At 37.4% G+C, this 21,751-nt stretch overlaps 1 protein-coding gene across 3 annotated transcripts; it reads left to right on the top strand.

Moving 5' to 3' along the window:
• The first annotated feature begins 464 nt into the window (after nt 1–464).
• LOC114550973 (protein NLRC5-like) lies at nt 465–20,342 on the top strand. Of its 3 annotated transcripts, none has more exons than XM_028572017.1 (8): nt 465–622; nt 11,777–11,843; nt 12,223–12,630; nt 12,790–14,404; nt 14,748–15,011; nt 16,153–16,560; nt 19,322–19,729; nt 20,207–20,342. In XM_028572017.1, exons 3-8 carry the CDS (start codon nt 12,270–12,272, stop codon nt 20,223–20,225), a joined length of 3,075 nt encoding a protein of 1,024 aa, XP_028427818.1. In that variant the 5' UTR covers nt 465–622; nt 11,777–11,843; nt 12,223–12,269; the 3' UTR covers nt 20,226–20,342. The 3 variants fall into 3 exon arrangements, with proteins under 3 accessions (XP_028427818.1, XP_028427819.1, XP_028427820.1); XM_028572018.1 differs by having other exon boundaries at nt 465–660; XM_028572019.1 differs by lacking the exons at nt 19,322–19,729; nt 20,207–20,342 and adding an exon at nt 17,037–17,182.
• The last annotated feature ends 1,409 nt before the right edge of the window (nt 20,343–21,751 follow it).

The raw sequence follows: 21,751 nt of genomic DNA, 5'->3' as shown, positions 1-21,751 counted from the left end.
AGTGTATATGATAAAACATTAAAATAATAAAGGTAGAGAACTGTAAACATGTTTTAATGTATGTATTTGTGTCTGCAGCTCTAGACTGTATATGGCTGGAACTCACTCAGAGAGGAATATTATACTTTTACTACATTAGAATCAATATCTTTAAATTGAGCGATTTTAGGCAAAGTTTATGATATAAAAGTGCAGAGAAAGATTGAGCTGCAGGGTGAAATCAAATCGCCGGCAGATCGGGCTCGGTTTACCAGTATTTATTGAACTGTAAATTCATGCAGAAAAATAAAGAAAAAAAAACAGATGATGAAAACAGCTGAACATATTCATCGAATGAGTTGAGCCCTAAAAGCAATTATAACTGCAGGATATCTTCTGTTTTATATCGTAGTCCTGTTGTGAGGCTGGATTTTATCTCTGTTTGTATTTTCTGGGCCAATAGCGCCATCTTCTGAATGCTTGAATCTTGTTATGCAGCAAAAGTGAAAGTAAGACAGACCAGGAAACTTTTAAGTCGTCGTGCACGAGGCAGGTTAGATTTTTAAGAACATCGCCTTCCTAACACAGAGAGAACCCCAGTAAACCTCACCGAGGGATAATAAGCTGTCATTGTGCCATACAGGTAAGTGTAAAGAAGAAGAACAGAACAGATTTTAAAAGGTAGATTGAGAACAAGATACCACACTGTACAGGCCTGTGCCTTTGTTTTCACTTATCAATGTACAAAGACTAATTATAAGAAAATACCTGTGGATGATGATTATGTTAATGCCTCCAGTGTTGTTGCATAACTTTAGTATCTCACCTAATCACTCTATTCAAGATTTAGGACATTTTGAGTAACATCCCAGCCAGTCCCACAGGTCTCTATATGAAATAAGTATTGATCTCTGTGTGAACATCATGGCAGAGCACTAGTTCCCGATCAAACTGTAAAATGAACCACATTCATCGTTTGATTTGACAACGACGTGTGCAAACCTGGTGAAACTAGTTGTATTCATGGATATTTTGTTAGACCGGTTGTATTTGTATTTGTGTTACTTCCTGTATGGGCGGCTGCGTTTTGGGGAGGCTAAAATACACACTGCTGGGTTTAGATTTTTTTAAAGGCGGTTTTTTGTTCTTAAAAGCCTTTTAAAATGTCAACGACGACAACACAGCTGACAGGTTAGTCTCTCTCTGTTAATACAACACAGCTGATAGGTTAGTCTCTCCCTGTTAATACAACACAGCTGATAGGTTAGTCTCTCCCTGTTAATACAACACAGCTGATAGGTTAGTCTCTCCCTGTTAATACAACACAGCTGATAGGTTAGTCTCTCTCTGTTAATACAACACAGTCTCACTCCCTACTCGTCAAATGTATGACGCATGGTCAAGGACCCTGGCGTCAAGTTTCAACGAAATAGGGGTACCCTTGACGTTATTTTTCGACGAGGGGGGTCCGTCAGATAGACATTCATGTTATTCCCTCACCGTCGGATATCGACGAAAGAAAAAAACACGCCCCCCGCCCCTTAACTCAAAATCTGTGACATTTATTATTGGTATTTTTTAGCGCAATAACCGCTGTTTTAATCAACATTATTCACGAGATAGTATCATGGTTTATATGTATTTCTTTTTATGTTATTATTTCGGTATATTTCGGCCAGGGAAGCTGGATTGCTTTTTTTGTTGATTTATATTTTTTAAACTATCAACATTTATTTAGATGTTATCATGGTATTCATTTCTTTACTTTAATAATATTATTTCGGTCTTATTACCGGTGAAATATTACAGTATATGCTGTAATACAGAACATTACGATATGATCCGAGCAGGAAGCATTCAAAGCCGATAGGCCTATCCCACAATGCAATGCAGCCATTCATTTCAAAGAATCGGGCAGCGATCAGCTGGTCTTTAACGCCAGGATCGCTTCAATATACATATATACAGTCAGTGGTTGTGTCACCAGCAACAACACGTTGCTCAGTTTTGTTCCAGTAAGTTATGAACCATAATAACGTTTAAACGAATCCGCGAAAAACTCCGGAAGTGACGTAGTACGTCCCGCTCGGCGGATACGAAGATAAAAATATATAGGCCTAACATTCGTAATATTAATGTTTTTTTCTAATGTTGTATTTGAGGAGTTAAACAATAAAGATTGTTATAATATTAAAATACAGTTTCATGTATTTGTCTACGTTTAAACGAATCCGCGGAAGTGACGTGGAAATTCCACATCTCGTCTGTGAAAGAATGTTCCAAGTTGTACGTGAGAATTTACACAATAAAATACTAATAATGAAAAAATTGTGTTTTATATTTAGCACTTTTATTTGCCTTATATATATACTATATAAAAAACCTACAGTTGAGTGTTTAGAAATACAGCCTAATGGCTTGTTTGACTAATTTGCATTTGTTTTGAATTGTACTGTTGTGTGAAAAACAATATACAAAGAGAAGCATTTTTTATTTTATTTTCCATACATAGTTATTTAAAAACGCAATTTTCTAATTTTGCAGTTGATGAATATTAATAGCAAAGACTAAAGGGAAAACATAAGTATATTTATGTGTGGGACTTAGTTTGATTTAAAATCACACTGCATTATTAGTTGTTTTAAATAAATTACTTTTTTGAAATATCAATTTATGGTAGGCCTAACATATTCATTATTATATTCAGAACATGATCCTCATATCAATCACCATGGTTACAGCTTGTAGCCATCCTAACCTTTGTAGCCTTTACTGAGACTACCTTTTCAAAATTAAGAAGGGACTAGTTTTAAGAAGCATTTTCAGGAAATTAAAAGGATAAGCAGATTGTTACCGAGGTTTTTGTTCACTGAGTAAGATGTATATAGCTTTGTTTGGGTATGTATACATATACAACATTTGTATGGCATTTTTGGCACACTTCTACCTCAGCACTACTGCACAAAGACAAAACTCACACATCTCATTCAACCATTTCACATACTGAGAAAAGGGTCATGACATGGGTCAGAGCAGTGGTTCCCAACCTTTTTTCCTTGGTGCCCACCCCCCCCTACTCATGTCTAAGAAAAGCTGACCCCCCCACACACACACACACCTTTGAAACTGAAGTTGAGGTAACTCTGGAGATAGAGCTGGGTCAGAGGATATCAGAGGTCATAAATGATGAACCAATCATCGGCTCTGCTCCTATAGGCCCAATGGTGTTCATATGGACAACATGCACCTTTGGCTGGAAGGCCCGTGTTGAAAGTGTGTGTTATCATTTAGAGCAGACACCCACGGTGAATCAGATGGTTTATGTTATACAAGGCTGCATTACAGAGAATTTTATTATGACTCTCATGAAGGTTGTGTAGAGGAATAGAAACCAGTCTCTCCAGGCAAGCACACAGAATATGGTCTGCTCTATCTTTATTCTCCATGCCAAGTATGAGCCTTATCCTCTGGCAGAAGATATGGGTAAACTTAACATTTCTAAACTATAAAAACGTTGATGATGATATAGGCCTAATTTGGACCTACCTCAATTAAAACTTTAAATAATGTTGCTTGAGATTGAGGGTGTGCAATAGCTTCATGATAAGCATGGTTGTGTTGCTCTTGTCACTGTTTGTGAAAGATGAGCTATAGATTGTTGCTGTGTGATGTGCTTCAGTCTAGCCTATATCACTTTGTTCATGTTGTTTTTTATTTTAAGTATGTCAGCTGTATGATAAAACAATATGTCAAGTGTTATTTGTGAAGCATTTGAACTCAAGGCAAATATACCTCTGGGGACAATAAAGTAGGCTATCTCCTGCTAAGTGGTCTCCATGATGTGTAAAAATTAAAACGTTGTTGTAGGACTATAGCAAACACATCGTTGGAAAGGTCTCAACCTGGAGAGGAACATATGTCAGTCTGAAGAGGATACATTACTCCTGCTTTGAAATATTGACCTCTGAACCTTGAACCCAGTACATGTATGAAGGCCTGTCATTTAGCAACAGAAGGTTCTACACACATAAAACCAGCTGTTATAGAAAGCTCTGGACCTCCGCTGTCATGTAGATATGGTCACCAAAGTTTATCCACTGTAAGCACTGTCAAATATGGTAATAAGCTATATTCACCTATTTAACGATTCGATTTTTAAAATCTGATGACACCAGTGTGTTCTCCATCCAAAAAAACCCCAGGGTGTATCCAAAATTATACACTGCCAACTTCTACTTATGAGAAATATACCAATATACTTTAAAACTACAACTCCCATAAGAAACGCCACAGAAGCTGTTACAAAGCTTGAGCACTTGTAGTTTTTCCGGGGTGGGTGGGGGGACTCGTTCGGCTCCTCTTTCTGCTGTCTGCCGTGAAATGGCCCGCCGGCCGGCCGAGCACACAATATATGAGACAAATACATGAAACTGTATTGTTTAACTCCTCAAATACAACATTAGAAAAAAACATTAATATTACAAATGTTAGGCCTATATATTTTTATCTTCGTATCCGCCGAGCGGGACGTACTACGTCACTTCCGGAGTTTTTCGCGGATTCGTTTAAACGTTATTATGGTTCATAACTTACTGGAACAAAACTGAGCAACGTGTTGTTGCTGGTGACACAATCACTGACTGTATATATGTATATTGAAGTGATACTGACCACTGACTGTATATATGTATATTGAATGTGATACTGACCACTGACTGTATATATGTATATTTCAAGTGAAGACCGAAATAATATTATTAAAGACCAAATGACTGTATATAAATGTATATTGATGTAGCATTATCCTTTAAAAATAAAATCAACAAAAAGACCAGCTGATCGCTGCCCGATTCTTTAAAAAGAAATACATATAAATGGATACTATCTGCATTGGGGATAGGCCGGTTATTGGGCTTACCAATAATGCTTCCTTAAGCTCGGATCATACGTCGCCCGATGAAAATAACGTCAAGGGAATATGTCTGTATTACAGCATATACTGTAATATTTCACCTATTTCGTTTAAGACCTTTAAATAATATTATTAAAGTTCATGAATACAATGATAACATCTAAATAAATGTTGATAGATGTAGCATTATAGTTTAAAAATATAAATCAACAAAAAGCAATCCAGCTTCCCTGGCGAAAAATATAGGTTAGTCTCTGTTAATAATAACATGAAAAAGAAATACATATAAACCATGATACTATCTGTATAATAATGTTGATTAAAACAGCGGTTATTGGGCTAAAAATACCAATAACTGTCACCCTGTTTTCAGCTGATAGGTTAGGGGCCCTGGGCGTGCTGATTTTTCTCCCTGTTAATATCCAGCTGATATTAGGGAATAACATGAATGTCTATCTGATAGGACCCTCCTGTTAAAAAATAACGATAAGGGTTACCCCTTATTTCAACACAGCTGAAACTTAGTCCTCCTGTCCTTGACCATCGGTTATACATTTGTTAATACAACACAGCTGATAGGTTAGACTGTGTTTAATAATACAACACAGCTGATAGGTAGGTCTCTGTTAATACAACACAGCTGATAGGTTAGTCTCTCTCTGTTAATACAACACAGCTGATAGGTTAGTCTCTGTTAATACAACACAGCATAGGTTAGTCTCTCCCTGTTAATACAACACAGCTGATAGGTTAGTCTCTGTTAATACAACACAGCTGATAGGTTAGTCTCTGTTAATACAACACAGCTGATAGGTTAGTCTCTGTTAATACAACACAGCTGATAGGTTAGTCTCTGTTAATACAACACAGCTGATAGGTTAGTCTCTCCCTGTTAATACAACAAAGCTGATAGGTTAGTCTCTCCCTGTTAATACAACACAGCTGATAGGTTAGTCTCTCCCTGTTAATACAACACAGCTGATAGGTTAGATACAACACAGGATTAGTTAGACTCCCTGTCAATATAACACAGCTGATAGGTTAGTTAGTCTCCCTGTTAATACAACACAGCTGATAGGTTAGTCTCTCCCTGTTAATACAACACAGCTGATAGGTTAGTCTCTCTGATTAATACAACACAACTGATTAATCTCAATACAACACAGCTGATAGGTTAGTCTCTCCCTGTTAATACAACACAGCTGATAGGTTAGTCTCTCCCTGTTAATACAACACAGCTGACAGGTTAGTCTCTCCCTGTTAATACAACACAGCTGATAGGTTAGTCTCTCCCTGTTAATACAACACAGCTGATAGGTTAGACTATCTCTGTTAATACAACACAGCTGATTAGGTTAGTCAACACAGCTGACAGGTTAGCTCTCCCCTGTTAATACAACACAGCTGATAGGTTAGACTATCTCTGTTAATACAACACAGCTGATAGGTTAGTCTCTCCCTGTTAATACAACACAGCTGATAGGTTAGACTATCTCTGTTAATACAACACAGCTGATAGGTTAGTCTCTCCCTGTTAATACAACACAGCTGATAGGTTAGTCTCTCCCTGTTAATACAACACAGCTGATAGGTTAGTCTCTACAACACAGCTGATAGGTTAGTAATACAACACAGCTGATAGGTTAGTCTCTCCCTGTTAATACAACACAGCTGATAGGTTAGACTATCTCTGTTAATACAACACAGCTGATAGGTTAGTCTCTGTTAATACAACACAGCTGATAGGTTAGTCTCTCCCTGTTAATACAACACAGCTGATAGGTTAGTCTCTCCAACACAGCTGATTTAAATACAACACAGCTGATAGGTTAGTCTCTCCCTGTTAATACAACACAGCTGATTGGTTAGACTATCCCTGTTAATACAACACAGCTGATAGGTTAGTCTCTGTTAATACAACACAGCTGATTTGATACACTCTTCTGAAATAGTTTGTCTCCCTTAGTGTTAATACAACAATTAGCTGATAGGTTAGTCTCTCCCATGTTAATACAACACAGCTGATTAACAAGGTTAGACAATTTTATTTTTAGAACCCTGTTAATACAACACAGCTGATAGGTTAGTCTCTGTTAATACAACACAGCTGATAGGTTAGTGTCTCCCTGTTAATACAACACAGCTGATAGGTTAGTCTCTCCCTGTTAATACAACACAGCTGATAGGTTAGGTTCTCCCTGTTAATACAACACAGCTGATAGGTTAGGCTCTCCCTGTTAATACACGTGCTAGAAAGAGGTTTGCTGATGTTTTAAAGACCACGCCGAAATATTCACTCTGACATTCTGGTTCTGCTTTGGATGCCGTCAAGCTGGATCTCCGATCGTAATCAGTCCTTCACTGACCAATCAGCATTCATTAGCAGAATGCTATTGTGTTATGGGCAACAACGACTCACCCTGTAAGAAATCAAAAGAACATAAGTACTCGTTCATTCAACTTTCGACCTATAATCCATGTTGAACTTGCAAAAACTACAATCAAATCTGAGATTTCTCAAAAACAATCAGGCGAAAGAGACACATTTAGCCGTCTAGCTCCATAGACTCCCATTCATTTAGCACTGGACCGCGATCACCCCCAGTGGAACGACTTTCCGTAGACCGGCTTTGGTTTTATTTTGAAAGGAACAGTCGAACGTGATTAAAGGGGTGTGTCGGTACACGATCCGTTCTGCCTGCACGATCCGTTCTGCACATGTGCAAGATAATACTGTTTTACTGAGGATACGACCTGCACGATCTGTTCCACGCCAGCCTATGGCTAGCCTCCACCGGGAAGCTAACTTTAGTTTAGCTAACAGCTAATTTGGCTAACCGCTAGCTGACAGCTACATTCAGTCTAAAATAACGTTAAGTCAAACTTAATGGGAAAAGCAGACCACAGCTAAATTAAGACTTTACAGTAATAACAATAAAGACAAGTATTGAGTGATTATATTTTAAATGAGCACAAGTAGAACTGACGTAACAGCTGTTATATATGTTAACGTTTATTTTCAAGTTTTATTTTGAGGGTCTTTTAAAGTTATTACATGCTGTCTCAGCTAGCGGTTAGCAGAATTAGCTGTTAGCTAAACTAACGTTAGCTTGGCTGTCGACCGGAAGCGTGGAACAGATCGTGCAGTGTCGTAAATCCTCGTACAACAGCACATGCGCGAACATTTTGCGCATGTGCAGAACAAATCGTGTACCGACAGTTTATATACTGTCTATGTGATTAACTGACAGTAACGGAAGAAAGTAAGAAACAAACTGACGGAGCTCACGGTCTTTACGTTAAATTAAAACGGTATGAGAGAGATGAATGGGGTCGTTACTTCTTCCGTCTAAGAGAAAACAAAGTAAGTTTAGCTAGCTAAGTAACTCGTATATTTGTAAGTATTTTAAGCTACTTGTTAAAGTGATAAGTTAGCTAACTTTATGTTAACGTTAGCTAGCTAGTTGTTAGCAAAGTTAACGTTAACATAACGTTAGCATAAAACTAGCTAAAGGTTGGAGTTTACTTTTTTCTTTGTAGTTATATTTTATTTTCTATCCAGCTCTAATCATATACTGTAAATATTAGTATTAACAGTCTATGGCTCAAACAGTACAATTTATTAGACCAACTCTTATTGACCAAGTGGAACAACAAACTAATGTTAGCTAACCGTTGAGTTGGCACATCAACGGTTGCTTGCCTGTTGTTTTATAAGGCACTGATATGCTGTGTATTTATTTTCTTCCATTTTTCTTTTTTTATAACCTATATTGCTAATATTTTTATTGTGTACATGTATTAGGGTTAAGGGGTAATTAAAGTACTAGTTGCGCTCATTGACATATATAAAATGGACCAACAGATCCCGTTGCTCTGGACGGAGACCAGTGAAGGATATTAGAAGCACTTTTCCCCTGCTGGCTGAGCGTTACCAAATCCGGTCTACAGAAAGCCGTCCACTCCCTATTCAGCCCCATCGTACCGAATTTGTTTGCAGTTCCACCAGAGTTCCACTGGGGGTGATCGCGGTCCAGTGCTAAATGAATGGGAGTCTATGGAGCTAGACGGCTAAATGTGTCTCTTTCGCCTGATTGTTGTTGAGAAATCTCAGATTTGATTGTAGTTTTTGCAAGTTCAACATGGATTATAGGTCGAAAGATGTCCTTTTGATTTCTTACGGGGTGAGTCGTTGTTGGCCAAAACACACTACTCAACTCAACTCAACTCAACTTTATTTATAAAGCACTTTCAAAACCACAAGTAGAACCAAAGTGCTGTACATAAGGTATAAAAACATAAAAGCTTAAAAAACAATACAAACAAAACAAACAACTTACAAAGCATTATCAAATGCTAAGGAAAACAAGTGAGTTTTAAGAGCACTCTGAAAACCCCCCAGAGAAGGACAGGTTTTTACAGACAGAGGAAGGTCATTCCAAAGCCTAGGAGCTGCAACAGAGAAAGCCCGATCACCTTTACACTTTAAGCGTGTTCGTGGAACTACAAGAAGTGACTGATCATTTGATCGCAGAGATCTGCTGGATTGACATTGGCTGATTAAATCAGTAACGTACTCAGGGGCTAGACCATGCAGGGACTTAAAAACATACAACAGCGCTTTGTAATGGATTCTGTATCGTATGGGTAACCAATGTAGTTTCATTAAAACCGGAGTAATGTGTTCTCTCTTCTTAGTACCAGTTAAAAGTCTGGCAGCTGAGTTCTGAACGAGCTGCAAACGGGACAGAGAAGCCCGACTCACACCCAGATACAAAACATTACAGTAATCCAAACGTGATGACACAAAGGCATGAACAACCTTCTCCATATCATCAAAAGTAAGGATAGATTTCAATTTAGATATTGATCTAAGATGGAAGAAACTGTTCTTAACGACAGCATTGATTTGCCGGTCAAATTTAAGCTCTGAGTCAAAAATGACACCAAGGTTCTACACTAGCATTCTGCTAATGAATGCTGATTGGTCAGTGAAGGACTGATTACGATCGGAGATCCAGCTTGACGGCATCCGAAGCAGAACCAGAATGTCAGAGTGAATATTTCAGTGTGGTCTTTAAAACATTATCAAACTTCTTTCCAGCACGTGTATTAACAGGGAGAGCCTAACCTATCAGCTGTGTTGTCGATGCCTCAAGAGAAAAAAGGAAGTGACTCAGAGCTTGCCGTAAAGCAGTATCTCCAGCCGTATATGTGTATGACGTCATGGACATTTTAAAAGGCTTTTTAGAACAAAAAAGCGACTATAAAAAAATCTAACACCCAGCAGTGTGTATTTTCTTTGCCTCCCCTTTCGAATGCAACATTCAAATTACTAGACAAAAAATTATATCCTGAGAAAAGTGGATTTTTAGGGGTATAGCTCCATAGACCTCCATTCATTCTGCACTGGCCTGTGAGCGCCCCCTATATGGATCTCTGGTGGAACTGCAACCAGTTCAGAAGCAGGAAGTAACGAGGCAATTTCTTCCTATATTAGAAATTATTTTGCGTTACTGAGCAGCCTCCAACTGAGAGAGACAACGTAAATGTGACGTGAGCATCCTGTCTGAAAGTGTGAAGTCTTCTGGTAGCTGTGCCAAGAGAAATCTCAATCATTACCAATCTTACAGAGACGGAGAGTGTAGGTATATGTAAGGAGATAACATGGGCACAGGCTAATTATTGCTAACTAAAATGCTAGTTAACATCAGTAATTAAACCTAAACAGCTAACGTAAGTCCAAACTGCCTGTGAGCTTCTCCTGTACTATACGGTAATTCCTCTACTATGCGACAGTAAGTCTCGTGGTTATGACACAGTTGTTAGCCTATTTTTACAAAAACGTCTGCTACGGAGCCATAAAGTGAGTTACGAGGTAATGGAGCCTTTTATACATTGTCGTGTTTCTTTAGAAATGAACAACGGACAAATAGAGTCTTTAAACGCATCAGATGTAAAGTTATTCACTGTCAAAGTGACGTCAAAATGAATGGGAGTCAATGGGATGCTAACGGGAGGTGATCTCTTTGTAGCATCAAAATGGCGCCATAGGAGGTTCGAGTTCTGAAGCGGAGCTTACCCCCTTGGTTGCGCTAGGGTAAATATTGTACCATTCACGGGTTTGCGGGTGTGGTAAGCATTTCCATGGTAACAGTGAGCTCCATCAATCAGAGACGTCGCTGTAACGCTTAGGATTGTGGGTAGTGTAGTACTTCTCCATGACATCGCAAATAAAACATGATTTTCTTAAAACAAGGTTGATTTCATATGGACTTCTAGTGTTTACAGGGCTATAAACCTTCGTTTCACAATCCCTGAGCTCGTGGTCAGTCTATCTTGAATGGTTTAGACATGGTTAAAGGATTGAGCTTGGTCTGGTGATAGCCAGACTAACACTGTTGAGCTATACTAGAGGTTCTTCTACCAAATAAATAAATACATACACACAGATAACAATTAATTTATTATTGCCTTCTATGAATATGGTTGTATACAAATACAAATGTTATGTTAAATATATAGGATGATGCCCTAATTACACCTAAAAAAATATTTTTCAATTTCCCCAGTGTGGGATTAATAAAGTCTATCTGATCTTATCATGTTTAGTTACGTTGACAGAGACCCGTGTAATAAATTATGTTGTTTATTTCTATTCTATACTTAACAAGAACATTGGCATGTACTCTCTTATGTTTGGTTGATGTTAAATTGTAGTGTTCTTTTTTTTTTGAGAGAATATTAACTTTGAATGACATGTTTAGTTTAGTTACTTTTTCAGCTTTGAGTAGTGCCTGTAGGTCTCATTCTCAGGCTGCAAGGACTTCTTGCCTTTAACTTATTTGATTACTTGCTATAAATATATATTTTTCTTGTGATCAGGAAAGTCCTTTACCGAAGGCGCTGAACAGCTGATGGAGTCTATCATCAGAGACTTTGAGGCCTCTGTGTAAGTGTCTGTCTCTCTGATATCCAGTCTGCACGTGTCTTTGTACGATGTAGTAAATCATTTTTTTTACTTTTTTCTGTCTCTCTTCTTTGTTAATGCAGTTTAAGCATAGTTTTTTGGATACTTTTGAGTTGGTTTTATTGTATGTTATAGTTTCATTTTTCATGTGCCTCACAAAACTAACCTGTGTCTTTAGTTAAGATGATATATTGAATAGTTAGTAGTCACCCACTGACAGAGTGCATTGTGGGTACAGACAGGCTTTTTTTTTCTTGTTCTGCAGACAATATAAATATAGTTTTATATAATAGCTAATACATCACGAGCAGAATAATTGTTGTAATTCACATGTTATTGAGCCTTGTATTTTGTTCTCCAGATCACTGAAGTTGGGTCTGTGTGCAGAATATACAGAAGTAAGAACACATGGCTTCTACAACACGGTCTGCCTCAGATTACATCAAGAATCAAAGATTTCACCTTGTGGAAAAGAGTCTTTTAAAGAATCATTCAGTGATTCTGGAGAACTTGAATCAGGAGAACTCGGATAAGAAAAAAGTTTTAAGTGATGAGGAGGTCTGTGAAATAGAGCAAGCAGAGAAAACTGACTACAATAAAACCAGAAGAATACTGGACTCAGTCATTAAAAAAGGAGAAGCAGCCTGCTATGAGTTCCTCAGGATTATTTACATGACGAGGAAGAGGACATTAGATCCTGACCTGCACCCCTGGATCAGCTGCTTTCCTTTCAAAGAAGACACAGAAATGGATACAAACTACTTACAAGGTATTTTAAGGCAGAATTCAGATTGATCCTTATTATTTATCTTTGATGTGCTGATCTTATATAATGCACTTTAATGTGTCTGTGAGTCTATTATTAATGTAAGGGCACAGCAGTTAATTTATGGTATTCATTTATTTATCCACTGTGTTTCTGTTTTAGGCTCAAGGCCATGCCTCCGATATCAGGGAAAGTTGAAGTCAAAAGCACAAAAAATATCAGATAAGTTTTGGATGGCAAACAAAAATCAGTTTAAAGGAAACAACAAGTCTGATCTGTCGTATATGTCACTTGTGTTAGACACACAAGGAAAGGATTCTCCATCTAAAATAAAGAAGTTAAAGAACAAGAAAATGAAAAAGAGTCGCCCTAAAAAGCTACGGACATACATCCCTGAGGTCAAGGCAGACATTTCCCCCAGTGACTTGCTGAAAAAACATGAAAACATACTCCTGGTTGGTAAACCTGGAATTGGAAAGACAGCACTCGCTCATGAAATGTTAAAACTCTGGGCAGAAAGAGACAACAAGGTGCTCGATTACATGTTTTACTTTGACATGAGAGAAACATCCGACATCAGGAAGGACACAAGCTTGGAGGATCTTCTCTTCAGTGTGTTCAGTGAACCAGATGAAGGCAAAGAAGAGGTCTTACAGGACATTAAGCAGAACTGTGACAATGTTACACTCATCTTTGATGGAGTCAAAGATCTGTGTTCTTCATCAGTGGTGAAGAGACTTGTAGAGAAGGACCTACTACCTGATGCTACAGTCATCGTGACTTGCAGACAGGATGATGAGGAAGAGTTTGCTTCTGAGGACTATCTCAGAGTGGAAGTAAAAGGCTTTAGTGAGCAGACTATAAAAACATACTTATCTGCAATGCTCGGGGAAGAACAGAAGAAGGTTTTGAGCAACGTGGAGTTGTTAACTCTGTGCCATGTCCCAATGTATGCATTGATGGTGGCTGTCTGCTTTTCATTTGAGACACCAGAAGACTCTCCACAGCCATGCACCATCACTGAAATCTACATCAATATCGTTCGTATTTGCCTTCAAATAAACAGCAAAAACATGAAAAAAAGAAATCTAAATGACTTCATCAAAAACAAGAGTAAGGAAATACTGTCTTTGGCTGAGGCTGCTTTTCATGCAACTGAAGGAAAAACTGTGAACTTGATAGAACGTCTCTTTGAAGACAGCTGTGTCCTTTGCTTTCTGAAAGCACTTTTTGTTGAAGTCGCCCACACTGAGACAAAAGCCACATATGCATTTCTCCATTACACAATGCAGGAGTTTTTTGCAGCTCTGTGGCTCTTGAAGAATCCAGAAAAAATCCAGGAAGTTTTTCAGCAATGCTTCACTAAGGAGAAGAAACACATGAAACATCTGATCCCTTTCATGTGTAGATTGTTGAATGAGAAGAGCCCCAGTTTGATGAATTGTCTGATTCCAGCTCAGGAGCTCAAGAATACATCTAACTGGTTCTTCAAGGAAATGATCACCACATTGTCCAACAATAAGCTTGAGGTGGACATACTCTTCCTCTGCCAGTGTTTGTATGAGTCCCAGTGTCCTGAAGCATGCGTCCACCTTCTGGACAAACTGGGCTACCATCTTGATCTCAGTGGAGGGAGTCTTGATGCTTACCCTTGCTGTGCTGTGGCCTATGTGATCACTCAGTCAAAGGAGAGGAAAATATCCCTGGACCTTGAGGACATCACAGTGTCAGAACAAGGAATGACACGACTATTTGGATGCCTGGAAAATGTCCAATGGTATGACTAAGCATGCTTAGGTTACAACATATATAATTAAGTGTGTTTCATTTGGTCTTTTCAATGTGTAACCAGCACTGATTTTATTAATTAATAAGATTTGCTGAAGAGGACAAAGTAAAATTAACCCTGAAGGATAAGTAGGTGTCTATGATAAAGCGCTATATAAATGTAATAAAATAAATAAATAAATAAAAAAAAATGGATGAGAAACATTCAGAAAATAAAGCATGGTACTTCTGCTGTAGCTTTCCTCTGAAGCCATTTTATGATACTTTACTGTTTCTCTACTCTGTTACTTCTATAATGAGGAAATGGTTTCTGATTGTTCTTTAAATTATAGGTGTGACCCTCTGCCACAGCAGCTTTGGAGGACTTTTCTTCTCAGTGAAGGGCAGATGGACCCCATCAGCTTACTTGGCCTTGATGGAAATCGGCTGCACCTTCCAGTTGAGGGTAAAAGACAGCTGTTTGAAAGAGCAGTCAAAGTCATGCAGAAGATTACTACGAAGGTTAATGTCTGCCTCCACTGGGATAAGGAAACTCCTGTCCACCAGAGTCTGTGTGAGTCTCTCTTTGAGGCTTTGCCTCACATCAGCTCACTCAGGTATGTAATTGTGTTTGTATGCAATGCTGATTCCTTTAATGTTTATACTTTTTTTTTTTTTTTTGAAACCTTCCGTGTTGAAATTTTAAAAATCTTTTTTTGGTGGGGAAGTTCCTACTTCACGCTGATATACTGTATATGTGTATCAGCATTAAGATGGATACGTAAGGGTTAATGCCCGACGAGGTGACCATTGTCAGGAATTAATGGACGAAGCCTAGGCCAGAGTGTGGAGGACAGTTGCCTAACAATAATTCCTAACAATGGACACCACTTGCCAAATATATATTTTTTTAAACCATTAATTTATATTTGAATGTGTTTTACAATTAAAATCTAAACCCTGAGAGTTTGACTAATACCAGGAACAATCCTTCCCAACGCACAAGGTTGAACAGTGGCGGCTAGTGAAAAATATCCTGGGTGGGGCTGCGCCATATTCAGTCAGTTTCAGTAGCCGCCCCAACATAATTTAACACAAAGTCAGTTATTTAATGCCAATATTAAAAGGTTTAGGCATTCTTACACAAAATATAAGCAATATATTGCACAAACTTTCCATTTGCATTTGAAATTGAACTCAAACAATTGAATTATTCATCTACACCTTGTAACGCAAGAGGTCCACCATCAGAACAGAATGGACAGTGGACTATATACATACAATAACATCAAATAATATACATTTACTTAATATTTCTAGTAAATATTACACTGTATGAAGGATGTATAATAAATAAATTGAGAAGCCTTACACGTAACATTACTGCTTCGCTTTATCGCTAGCTGGCTGCCTTACCGTAGCGTACCAGCTACAGGTACCAGCTACACAGGAATAATGAGAGGAAAGTTAACTTAAATGCATTTCTTGGATCATTTATTGCAGCGTTAGAAATGCTGAAAGTTATTTATCAGTTTTTTGAGACCCCCACCCCCCCCCTGCGGAAAAACGTGTCTGTTTTGGGGAGATAAAGTTGGGAGCTAGTAAAGTTCACATGGCTTTGCAGTGATCAGGTGTAGTACAATGAGTCAGGAATCAGATTACATTCTAACAGATTTCCTAATATGGTTTTGAGAAAAGTTTTTGTTCTATTTGATAGAAACCTAAATCACTGTTTGTTTTTGTTTTTTATGATTTCAGTTTTGTGCCTGAGTTATCAAGATCTTCAGAAGAAATCAGGTTCTTTGTGAAACTGTTCTGTGCAGCAGCAGAGAGAGAACAGCTGACAGGAGAGAAGACACTGGAGCTGTTATCATCAGTATGCAGATATCAAACACTGCCTCTCAAACATCAATGGTGTGATTTCCTGCTGGACCTGTACTCAAATGATCCTACAACAGGTCTGAGTCTCCTTCCATCATTACAGTCAGTTTTCCAGTCAGCTCCTCCAGTCTGGACCATAAACCTCTCAGAGAGAAAGATCTCCATCCTCCTGGAAGTGCTGAAACTCCAATCAGAGAAGAAACAAGTGGAGCTGACAGACTGCTCAGATGAAGAGAGTGAAGTGAGGAGTTTCCTACAGTGTCTGCCTTATATCTCACAGCTCAGGTAAGTCAGACAAATACTGTATATTTAATAATAATATGTTGCTTCTTTAAGAAGAGGTTTGTCAAGAATCCTTCTTAATAATCACCTGGGTTTTAAATGTTAATTGACGGCCATTTACAAATGAACATAATGTAGAAACAGATGAATTAAATGTCTCAGTTCAGTAATTATTTAGTATCACAGTCTTCTGTCTTTATGAGAATAATGAGATGATATGAATAATAATAACAACAATGTAGCTCTGAGACAACAACACTGTCCTGCTAATACTTTCTTATACAGGAAATAAAAACATATACAGAAATGAAACACCTGCAGTTAAAACTGATATTGGCTTTTTGTAAATCTCAGCATCTTAAAAATAACAAATAGAAACATTAAAACTAAATATTTTCGTACATATAAAATAATTAACCTCTCTTTCAATAAAAGAAAAAGTAAATAAATTCTCCATTTATCTTCCTTTTTATCTGAAGCCTGAGTGAACTTGACTGACTGTGATGAAACTTGTACCAGCTGTTGAGAGAGCAGCACATTAAGATTTCAGACATCTATGAATCATCATTTAGAGTCACCAGAGACAGATGGAGTGAAGAACAACTGTTATTTACACGGCTGTCATCTCAGGAGCAAACAGAAGCATTGCATCATGGGATTTTCTCTAACTATTGTTCACGATATGGACTCTAGATGCTGTTGTTCCACTGTGTATATTTATATAATGTAAATATATTTAATATTTAAAACTTATACACAAAGTCAAATTCCATAAAGTGAAGAAAACCACGAGGAAACCAATCAGCAGAGATTTCAGACTCAGGATCAGTGTTTGTGTTGTGAGTCAGTAAAAGTCCTAAAATGATGTTCTGCTCTGATGAAAGATGTGTGTAACTCTTGTGTTGTCCTCCAGGGTCAAAATTAACACTTTTTAGACATATTTATTTTACTTTTTGTTGCTTTTTACAACGTTTTTGGCACTTTTTTCCCCATTACCACCAGTATATTCACCACTAGAACCAACATATTAACACTAGTTGAACAATCATTTTAGGATTTCATGGTCAATAAACCTCATTTATATGATGTTATCTCATTTTTGTGTTAGAAAAAAGCAGAAATTATGAATGATTTGGACTAACAGTTAAGATCAGAGAAACAAAGGTAATGGATAACAGAGCCCGACCAATAAAGGATTTTTAAGGCTGATATTGATATAAAATATTTGGTGATTTAAATCTAATATTCCAATATATCTGCCGATATACTGTATATATTTTTTTATATCAAGAAATGCGTAACAAAACATAAACAGATTTCCCTAACAATACTTATTTGTAGTTATTTATGAGTTCTCATTAAAATAATATGATAATTCAGTTTAAAAATAAACTAGTTTTTTTATTGTCACAACAGAACATCAAAATATATTAAAGTTCTGTTAAATAAAATGTGTAAAAATACAAACTTAAGATATGAAACTGAAAGGGTTAAAAACAGGGAGGTTGTAGAGCGTCCTCTGGTGGACAAACTATACAACGGCAGCACTCAGAACATGGTTGAAGGGGGTCTCGTCAGTTTTTATTTTATTTTTTAAATATTCATTTATCGGCTATTAGAAATACCGATACCGATAGTTTGGAAAATGCCTAATATCGGCCCGCTGATATATCAGTCGGGCTCTAATGGATAATTACAGACATGTCAAAGTTTAGTCAGGATAACGCTATAAAATGTAATAAAACACCCAAAATTCAATGAAAGTAGAGATCTGATCCTTAAAGCTGTTGTAGGTAAGATTGTGAAGATCCAGGACTTTGCCAACAAATTTGAACATTGACAACTTCTCAGTCCCTCCCCCCTTTCTGCTGAAGTCCAAACCGTCTCCTAAGTCCCTCCCACACAAGGGAGTTTGACACAACTGCCGGCATGTCAGACAACATTTTCAGTAACTAGCTAAACACTAACACAATGTTAACTTTACTCACCAACAGTAAAACGATGCTAACTAGCAGGCTACCGTTAGCCATTTCAGCATCATATCAGACCGACCACTGTGCAAACGTTACTATCATCCTCACCAACGTAGCTTTGTGGGCTTTTGACTACTAATAACCAAGTGAAAGATAAATCATTCATGGTAATTATGTTACCTGTCGAGAAGAAATGTGGCTACATCTGCAGCTCACGCCACCTCTGAAAAGCCACTCCAATATTCACCTGAGTTTTGGGAAACCTTTCTGCAGCTCATGCGTGGGGAGGGGGGGGAGAACGCTGTTATATGCGTGTGTGTGCCTGAGCAGAGCCTAAAAGTTGGAAATTAGAACGGAAGTACAAAGAGGCGTTGTTATGGAGATGATACATCGTCTCGTCTCATTGGTGTAAACCAGCAGGTTTCAAAAAGCTGCAGTCCGGCTCGTTGCAAGAAGTTGCAAGTTTCAATTTGTGTCGTCGCGAATCTTTGGTCTGAACTGGGCCTAAAATTTTTAATTTTTTACTGTAAATGCATCTCTGTTCTCAATATCGGTTATCTGTTTCATTAACTAATAATAATCTGTATCGATATTGTCCCTGAAAATACAGTATCAGTCGAGCACAAATCTTTTTTATTATTTCTGGTTTCACACAAAGCTGTCTCATCTAATTTGAGTCTTTCTGCGTGCAGATTCAACTTGAACAGATTTCATACAAATCACAGGGACAAGTTTTGCTTTTATTTGATAAAAAACTTACATCACATGTTTTTTAATCTTTATGATTTCAGTTTCGTGCCTGAGTTATCACAACCTTCAGAAGAAATCAGGTTCTTTGGGAAACTGTTCTGTGCAGCAGCAGAGAGAGAACAGCAGACAGGAGAGAAGACACTGGAGCTGTTATCATCAGTGTGCAGATATCAAACACTGCCTCTCAAACATCAATGGTGTGATTTCCTGCTGGACCTGTACTCAAATGATCCTACAACAGGTCTGAGTCTCCTTCCATCATTACAGTCAGTTTTCCAGTCAGCTCCTGCAGTCTGGACCATAAACCTCTCAGAGAGAAAGAGCTCCATCCTCCTGGAAGTGCTGAAACTCCAATCAGAGAAGAAACAAGTGGAGCTGACAGGCTGCTCAGATGAAGAGAGTGAAGTGAGGAGTTTCCTACAGTGTCTGCCTTATATCTCACAGCTCAGGTAAGTCAGACAAATACCGTATATTTAATAATAATAATATGTTGCTTCTTTAAGAAGAGGTTTGTCAAAAATCCTTCTTAATAATCACCTGGGTTTTAAATGTTAATTGACGGCCATTTACAAATGAACATAATGTAGAAACAGATGAATTAAATGTCTCAGTTCAGTAATTATTTAGTATCAGTCTTCTGTCTTTATGAGAATAATGAGATGATATGAATAATAATAACAACAATGTAGCTCTGAGACAACAACAAAGTCCTGCTAATACTTTCTTATACAGGAAATAAAAACATATACAGAAATGAAACACCTGCAGTTAAAACTGATATTGGCTTTTTGTAAATCTCAGCATCTTAAAAATAACAAATAGAAACATTAAAACTAAATATTTTTGTACATATAAAATAATTAACCTCTCTTTCAATAAAAGAAAAAGTAAATAAATTCTCCATTTATCTTCCTTTTTATCTGAAGCCTGAGTGAACTTGACTGACTGTGATGAAACTTGTACCAGCTGTTGAGAGAGCAGCACATTAAGATTTCAGACATCTATGAATCATCATTTAGAGTCACCAGAGACAGATGGAGTGAAGAACAACTGTTATTTACACGGCTGTCATCTCAGAGCAAAGAGAAGCATTGCATCATGGGATTTTCTGTAACTATTGTTCATGATATGGACTCTAGATGCTGTTGTTCCACTGTGTATATTTATATAATGTAAATATATTTAATATTTAAAACTTATACACAAAGTCAAATTCCATAAAGTGAAGAAAACCACGAGGAAACCAATCAGCAGAGATTTCAGACTCAGGATCAGTGTTTGTGTTGTGAGTCAGTAAAAGTCCTAAAATGATGTTCTGCTCTGATGAAAGATGTGTGTAACTCTTGTGTTGTCCTCCAGGGTCAAAATTAACACTTTTTAGACATATTTATTTTACTTTTTGTTGCTTTTTACAACGTTTTTGGCACTTTTTTCCCCATTACCACCAGGATATTCACCACTAGAACCAACATATTAACACTAGTTGAACAATCATTTTAGGATTTCATGGTCAATAAACCTCATTTATATGATGTTATCTCATTTTTGTGTTAGAAAAATGCAGAAATTATGAATGATTTGGACTAACAGTTAAGATCAGAGAAACAAAGGTAATGGATAATAGAGCCCGACCGAGAAAGGATTTTTAAGGCCGATATTGATATAAAATATTTGGAGATTTAAAAATCTAATATTCCAATATATCTGCCGATATACTGTATATATTTTTTAAATCAAGAAATGCGTAACAAAACATAAACAGATTTCCCTAACATTACTTATTTGTAGTTATTTATGAGTTCTCATTAAAATAATATGATAATTCAGTTTAAAAATAAACTAGTTTTTTTATTGTCACAACAGAACATCAAAATATATTAAAGTTCTGTTAAATAAAATGTGTAAAAATACAAACTTAAGATATGAAACTGAAAGGGTTAAAAACAGGGAGGTTGTAGAGCCCTCTGGTGGACAAACTATACAACGGCAGCACTCAGAACATGGTTGAAGGGGGTTTCGTCAAATTTATTTTATTTTTTAAATATTCATTTATCGGCTATTAGAAATACCGATACCGATAGTTTGGAAAATGCCTAATATCGGCCCGCTGATATATCAGTCGGGCTCTAATGGATAATTACAGACATGTCAAAGTTTAGTCAGGATAACGCTATAAAATGTAATAAAACACCCAAAATTCAATGAAAGTAGAGATCTGATCCTTAAAGCTGTTGTAGGTAAGATTGTGAAGATCCAGGACTTTGCCAACAAATTTGAACATTGACAACTTCTCAGTCCCTCCCCCCTTTCTGCTGAAGTCCAAACCGTCTCCTAAGTCCCTCCCACACAAGGGAGTTTGACACAACTGCCGGCATGTCAGACAACATTTTCAGTAACTAGCTAAACACTAACACAATGTTAACTTTACTCACCAACAGTAAAACGATGCTAACTAGCAGGCTACCGTTAGC

This window comes from Perca flavescens, chromosome 24 (assembly GCF_004354835.1).
Source record: "Perca flavescens isolate YP-PL-M2 chromosome 24, PFLA_1.0, whole genome shotgun sequence".
Taxonomy (NCBI): Eukaryota; Metazoa; Chordata; class Actinopteri; order Perciformes; family Percidae; genus Perca; species Perca flavescens.
This window is presented reverse-complemented; position numbering and strand designations above follow the sequence as displayed.